This window comes from Prunus dulcis, chromosome 4, assembly GCF_902201215.1.
Source record: "Prunus dulcis chromosome 4, ALMONDv2, whole genome shotgun sequence".
In the NCBI taxonomy this organism is placed as follows: domain Eukaryota; kingdom Viridiplantae; phylum Streptophyta; class Magnoliopsida; order Rosales; family Rosaceae; genus Prunus; species Prunus dulcis.
In genome coordinates this window covers 21,302,729-21,310,550 of record NC_047653.1, presented here as the reverse complement: position 1 = coordinate 21,310,550, position 7,822 = coordinate 21,302,729, and the positions used below count along the sequence as shown (strand labels likewise).

Genomic DNA, 7,822 nt, shown 5'->3' with positions numbered 1-7,822 from the left:
GCTCATTATTTATCTCATTAATTTTCTTGGACATTGACAAAAAGGAAAATGGTACAAAACCATCCAATTTTTCCCATGGTACCCATGAAAATTCCAATGAGATTAAATTCAAATCTCTCAAACACAAATTCTCAATTAGTGGGTCACACTTACCCATTAATTTTCAATTTTTCCATAGGTCATTTACTTATGAAAATCTCCAAATTGTCCCAAAGACACAAATTCTCAATTAATGGGCCATACTTATCCATTAATTTCCAAACTCTGGAACTACGTCGGTTTGATCCCGTCAAGGGTACGTAGGCAGTCTAACATCCCAATAGACGCAACCGCAACCAAATTTAAATCCCTGGTTTATCTTAACCAAATTTTGCCAAAACACTTTCCCTAGTGCAATTGTCAATTTTTAGAAAAAATTAATGGGATAATTAAAATTACTCATTATTTTTCTTGGACATTGACAACAAGAAAAGTGGTACAAAACCATCCAATTTTTCACGGGTCATCTACCCATGCAAATTTCATTGAGATTAAATTCAAATCTCTCAAACAGAAATTCTCAATTAGTGGGCCACATTTACCCATTAATTTCCAATCACTCCCATAGGTCATCTACCTATGGAAATCTCCAAATTGTCCCAAAGACACAAATTCTCAATTAGTGGGCCACACTTACCCATTAATTTCCAAACTTTAGAACTACGCCGGTTTGATCCCATCAAGGGTACGTAGGCAGTCTAGCATCCCAATAGACGCAACCGCAACTAATTTTCCGCAAATCAAATATCTATCTCTACACAAATCAATTCCTAACTACGTTGGTTTGATCCCTTTAAAACGATGCGTAGGCAATTTAGATGCAACCGTCCTAAACATAATTCCATATTGAATCCTTGGTTTATTCAGCTAAATTCACTCAAATACTCCTCAACACAATTCAAATCAAATTTTGCCTTTTGCAATGAGTCATTTATTCATTGCGAATCTTTGAACTACGAGTGGCTTGATTCCCGTGAGGGATACGTAGGCATCCTGAGGTTGGACTTGGGAGCAGCCGCAAAATCAAACACACACGTTTTGTTTCTTTATGATAGAATCAAAGGGTGTTCTCTTGAAGTAAGGGATTGTAATTAAGAGACTTGCGTCTCGAATGGGTCGAACTTAAAATAATAAAACTCCATTATTTAATTAGTGATGGTGAAATTATGTTGGGGAGGTGCATCGCACTTTTCCTTCAACAGTGGTATTTCCAGTTAAAACTAAAAAAATAGTGGCATTAAGCACTATTTCCCTTTTTTTCTCTCTCCCCGTCTCTTCCTGTCTCTTCGTCGCTGCACTAACAGAATCCAACTCACCCTACCGCGCAAAATTACTGAGCCACCCAACCAACCACCGCGAAGGAGGGCTTCTTTCTCTATCCCCTCTGCGAATGAGGGGGGCCCACGAGAGTGAGGTTGCTGCGATGGCGGAGAGGGACGCTCAAAGGGAGAGAATTTGGGACTTGGTGAGTTTTGGGGGGGTTGGGATTTTGGGGATGGAGATTTGGATTGGGATTCTGGGCTTTGAAATGGGAGATGAGGAAGGGGAAGAGATGGGTACTTTGGAGGAGGCCATGATCGTGTTGGCCATGGCTATTCTGGTGCTTTCTTTCTGCTTTGTGTTTGTTCTCTGGACTTTTTGGTTTTGATAGTTTGTGGGATTTTGAGATTTGAGGGGCTGAGAGTGTAAATCTCATTCTTCATCTCTCTATCCTCCTAATCCGATTCATACCCACCAATTTCCATCCTCTTATTCCACGATTAAGCAACAATTAACAACCTTCTTCGTTCTCCTCCTCCGGTGTGAGAGAGAACAGAGGGAGAGATGACAGGGGGAGACGAAGGCGGAGGAACGGCTGGTTATTTAACCTTTTTTTTTAAATTTAAATTTTAATCTTATTAATTTTCTTTTTAAATATATATATATATATTTTTAAATATTAAAGTTAATTGTTCTTAATTAATATTAAATATTTTTTAATTAATGAAACTGATGGAGTTGGACATTGGACTTGATTTGTTAAGTGACCAAATTTGATTTTGAGCTAAACCCCAGTGACCAAAAATATATAAATAACTACATGTTTAAGCTTTGAAACAGTATCAAGTGTTGGTGTCCCAACCCCCTTTCTGTGCAAAGCACCTGATAAATCAGCTGAAATGAATTGTGTTATATCAGTAATTCTTCCAGGCCTCCACCACTACATTAATTGTAATTGTGTTTGTACACAACAGATTAGTCCCACAGAAAGCAAAAGGAAAGGGCAGGAAAGGGCAGAAATCGCATAATTTATATTTTACAAGTAATTTGCAGTTCATATAAAACATGAATACAATGAGAATAATTCCTTTTAGGAAAAAAAAAGGAACCAATTTTCTGGTAGTTAAATATCTTAAATGCCAGAAGTTTGATACAAGAGGTATCAACTTCAGCAACAGCTGCTTGTGGATGCATCTGACTGTGGCGGTTTCTCCTTAAAGATGTTGTTCTTCTTCACCCCTTTTGAACCCTCAGCTAAGAGACTGGGAGTATCCAGAATCTGCATATATATGATTGCAGTTATCGTGCCGTCATTTGGTGCTCTAATTTTGTTTTGTTAGTATATTATTAAGTATTCAACCTATGTCTAAATTAATCTAATGCAATTCTTTGACCAAGTTTTATCAATGTTGTCTTGACATTATTATATGTCGCTATGCAAACAGTGATGTTTTCTTTTATTCCACAAACTTTCTCAATACACAAGTTCCATAGATTGGTGCAGACACAATAAATGAGATAAGAACAGTTAAAAGGTTTCCAAACCTTTAAAACAAGCTCTTCAAAGCACTGCTGCACATTAACTCGAGTTTTAGCACTACATTCAATAAAGAGACATCCAGATTCCCTGGCGAAATTTATTCCCTCTTTCTTTGTCACAACCCTATCACTTTCCTGAAAAATAAGGATGATCTGAGTCAATATCAAAATCTCAAAAGGTACCTAACAAAAATAGTATACTGATTCAAGGCCATCTAGAATTTGGTGATTAACTTGACCAGTAATGTTTCTTGTGTTCATTCAGTTAAATGCCTAGTGTCTGTCTAACAAGTGGACGGAGCTCGAAAGTACAAAATAGGGCATCCTTAGCAGCAGCACGAGACAGAATCTCAAAAATTGAAGGAAAAAAATCCACTGAATTTAAAATCATAATTAGAGGTATCCTGAAAATCTTATTTAAATTCTTGCAGTACAGAATCATGTCTTGAAATTTGCACGTTCTGCAAGGGGCTTCTAAAAATTAATATTTTAATACGAGCATACAGAAGTGATATAAGAAATGACTCCAAACCCTTCGCATCTCAGCTCTTGAATATGTAAATACATACAGACAGAGCACATATGAATGCTTGTAGTGTAATTCCTCCAAAAATTATTAAAAACAATAAACATCTCCCGAGAAATTTAAATTGGAATAGTGAAATACCTTATCAACTTTGTTCCCAACAAGCATCTTGATGCAGTCCTGATTTGTTGAATAGAGTTCTATTTCCTTGGCCCATACATCACAAAGGTTTGTAAATGTTTCTCGCCTTGTTACATCATAAACTGTTAGAGTTTCAAAACCAAATGAGTACTTAACATAAAGAATTCCTGAATCAGAGGCCTAGCAAGTAACAAATAACTTTATACTTTATCTGCTGACACATAATTATTTTCTCATAAGTATTTCAACTACTCATGGGAAGTCATCTGCCTGTCCTATTTCAACTCACAGGACAACAGGTGTTTCTATTCAAGAGTCCAATCTTAGATTTTAAGACAAGTCGCAAGGAAACGAAAAGCCAGTCACTTCCTAAATAAGTTAAGGCAATTCGAAAATGAAAAAATGGGGATCCCTAGTTCTGCACTGTAATTCAAGAATGTGAACCATCTATTTTCTATGTCTACAAACAAAGATCATCCTTGCAAAAATTTATCCAAAATGGAAAACAGTTGACCATTTGAATTATGTTCGTCTACTTATTTGATCATCGTTAGATGAACTAATGATTTTTGGCTAATTTTTAGAACAATGATCTATGAATGGAGACTTCAAAAGTAGACAATTCAGATTATTGAAGGGGCCTGGATTTGTTTGTATCATAAAATATTAATTTCTCATATTCTTCAGGTTTAGCAGCTAGTTGTATTTACACTATGACTGATGTTGTTCAGATTGATTATCCAACAGAAGAAGACTATAAAAAGAGAGCTTCCATGAGAGTCCATTCGAAATAATGTCAGAAATGAGAAGTCCATTACAAATGCAAGCAAAGGAAAACTAATTGACAAATCATATGGTGGTTTCACTTATTCTACCAACCATTTGGTGATAGGAGTGCACATAGTAACTTCAGCTTTATTTCTAAACTAAAACTAAAACTAAACGGACAATGTTGGATAAAACAAGCTCCGGACATTTTTCAGCACAATCTCCAAATTGATAGGTGGCTTTTGCGGATAAGTAAGCTCACATTCTCTTTGTCAACCCCGAGTAGCAAGAGACATTGCTGTGCTTGACACAAGAAGGTGATGATAACAAGGAATTCTCATTGTGGTTATGAAGGGCAACCTTATTTAATGCTCTTCTGACTACGCAAAAGGAATGCAAAGAGGAAGATTGGTGATAGAGCAATATTAATCAAACACTCTAGTCCATACAGACAACAACAGTACTCTTCGCCTACTGAGCCTCATCCAAATATGTACAAAGTAGTATTGGTAAGTGATACAAATGTCGACTTACATCAATCAGGTAACCTATTCTATTGGAGGATTAGTTGATAATGTACAAGGTAAACGTGTGTCAAAGTCTAATGGGCCAACCATGGTTATGTCATTAGAAGGTGCACTATTATGGTATATTTCATTATATACGGGAACTATGTGTTTAAGCTTGGGCCTACAGTCTCTCATGAAACTCAAGAGGACAACTAGTAATGTTCTTAAACACATTGAGGAAGATGATTCTATTCTCGTCCACTAACAAACTGGAGAAGGTCAAGTTCCTTTCAGAGAGGCGAAATTACACAATAGCTACAATTGCTTGGTGAAAAAGTTATATCCTCTTTTGAAGTGCAAGAATAATCCATGGTAATGTAATGACAAGTCCATGGAAGTGTCAGTAAATAAAAATAAATAACAAAACCAACCAGTCAAAGGGTCAACCTAAGAGTTAATGTCAAATATTATATAGAATCAATTTATGCATCTTAGAAACATTAAATGTCTTTTAAGTTTTTTTTTTTTTAATTTCTCTAATTTCTTGAAAATTAAGCAACTCTGAAACTTTCTTTTTCCCCAAATCTTTTCTCGCAAAAACTATCACCTGATTCTCACTTCACACCCTGAAGTTCACTTTGCCTCAGTTAGCATCACTAAAAATAAAAAATAAAAAATAAAAAATAAAAATCACTTTGCCACATTTTGTCAACTTTTTCAAAAAAAACCCATTAAGCCTTGTTGACATGGCATGAGTGGACCCTTTTTTCCCTCGCACGAAAGTGAGGTTTTAATCACGTGGACCAAAGAATAATAAAATTTTCTTTTATCTTTTAACAATATTAAAGAATGAAAAATTCAGTTGGACTTGAAAAGAAGTTAAAAAAATAAAAAACTGTGGTGCCAATATTTTTATTATTTTTTGGTCTGCATGGCGCCAACTTGGTTTCACATGAACTAAAAATGGGCCCACTCCTGCCTCGTCAAGAGGCCTAACGGATTCTTTTGATAGAGAGTTGAAAAAACTGGGAAAAGATAGACACAAAGATGAATTTTAGGGAGGTAAAGTAAGTTCAAAGATTTGGGGGGGCATGAACATAATTAAGCCATATTATAATCAAGTCTGTGCTTTTGTTCTGTAGTATACAAGCACATTATTTGTAAATCCCATACACCTCAAACAATTCCGACTTACTCTGAGCACACATAAATACCCATAGAAGTTCATAATTGTATACAACACAACAAGAAGAATAGCACTTAAACATTTAAAATGTGATTCTTAAGCCAAAAAATATGCTACATGGCAGGCTTCTCCCACGTCTATAGAACCAAAACACACTGATTTAATCATAAATCCCAAATAAGTGAATGCCCTTTGTTTTTTAACATGCTATCAAATTCATCACGGGGTAGCTACTACAATTCCTCTTCCAAAAGTTTTTGTATAATTCAATATTTCAAAGGATCTATCCTCTAAAAATATAAATAAAGAGCAAAACTAAAGAGAAAAGGCAGCATCCTATCACAACTTTGCAATAAGTCATTACCTGCAATTTCACTTGTAAGAATAATATAAAACAGATGTATGTAACGCTTACCCATAATGATTCCTTGTGCACCTCTGTAATATGAACTTGTCAACGTTCGAAATCTCTCTTGACCAGCTGAGTTTATAAACATTTAGAACCTGTTAGAAATGGCAGTCCAAGCCCTCCTCTTTACAAAAAGAGAAAATTGGTGAAGGATAGCTTACCTATAAAAAAATAAAAAATAAAACAATTTACAAGAAAAATGAATTCCTAGCAAAAGAAGCAGTGAACAATATCCAAGGTCATGAATAGCTTATCCATACAATGATGACAAGATGATCTCATGGAATAAGACTCAATGTCAAGAAGCATACAAGCCAAAAGCCAAACATAGATTTGTAAAAGAATGTTTAAAGGCAAATCATAGCATTGGCATGACTGCAGAAATTTCTCAAACTTCAATTCAGCAGAGCTGAATCGGAATCCTACCATTCATATTAAATGTTAACGCAGAAGAAGTCTTCTGATTCATTCCCAACTGGAAATAATTGGAAACACATGTAGTTGCACGTGAGCACTTAAACAATTTGAGTTCAGAGGAAAACCACTATAAACAAAAAACATAACAAAAATTAAAAGCCAGGGGAAAAAACAGAAACTTGAATGCACATAAGAAAACTAGTTTCGTTTGGTTAAAACACTCCAAGCAACAAGAGGAAATGATTAACAGGCAATCACAAACAATAACAAAAATCCTTCAGAAACTATATTTTGTATTTAATTCAATCCTTTTTGTTTTCGTTAACGATCCCACATTTCCGGAATTTATCATACAATTTTGGGTAATCAAAACTTCCAAAATGATCTAATCACATAAGAGCAAGCACTAAAAACTGTAAAATCTAAAAAATGTCAGAAATTTGAAGATGAGCGGTGATTTGGGATTACCCGTATCCCAAATTGCAAGCTTGAGCTTTTTGCCTCCAATAGTAACATATTTCACCTTAAAATCAACACCTACACCCACCAAAAAATGAAAAGAAAAAATTGGGAAAACATACAATTTCAATTTCAAGAATGTGAAAGAGAATATGATGAAATTGAAAGGAAAATGAGAGAGAGAGAGAGAGAGAGAGAGAGAGAGAGAGAGAGAGAGAAAGGAGATGCAAACCGATGGTAGGAGAAAGGTCTTCGAAGGAATCGGATGTGAAACTGAGGAGGAGACTGCTCTTACCAACCCCCGAGTCCCCAATCATCAACAGCTTGAACAAGTAATCGAACTCCGCTTGATTCGAACCCCATTCCATTTCTCAAAATCAATTTCACATCCAAGATTTCAAATTTCAACGCAACGCCAAGATCTATCCAACAACAAACTCTTGCAACGAAACCAAGGACACAACCGTAATTCCAACACTCCCACCGAGTTTGCTCATAACTCGGAACTTTTCCTTCCCTCTCTCTATACTCGATACTAACAAATGCCACTTTTTTTGATTTAATAAATT

General features: G+C 35.6%; 1 protein-coding gene across 2 annotated transcripts in view; it reads right to left on the bottom strand.

The window, feature by feature from the left end:
* Window positions 1-2,211: 2,211 nt before the first annotated feature.
* Window positions 2,212-7,822, bottom strand: part of LOC117624881 (ras-related protein RABC1) — a 7,091-nt gene continuing 1,480 nt past the window's right edge. The window contains exons 1-6 of one of the 2 annotated variants that reach the window (XM_034356379.1): window positions 7,486-7,784; window positions 7,263-7,331; window positions 6,384-6,449; window positions 3,506-3,627; window positions 2,845-2,973; window positions 2,300-2,578 (exon numbers count right to left, since the gene is read on the bottom strand). In XM_034356379.1, coding sequence (XP_034212270.1) covers window positions 2,468-2,578; window positions 2,845-2,973; window positions 3,506-3,627; window positions 6,384-6,449; window positions 7,263-7,331; window positions 7,486-7,621 — 633 coding nt within the window. In that variant the 5' untranslated portion in view covers window positions 7,622-7,784 and the 3' untranslated portion in view covers window positions 2,300-2,467. Of the gene's footprint in view, window positions 2,579-2,844; window positions 2,974-3,505; window positions 3,628-6,383; window positions 6,450-7,262; window positions 7,332-7,485; window positions 7,785-7,822 lie in introns of those variants that run through there. The other variant, XM_034356378.1, reaches the window with a different exon arrangement.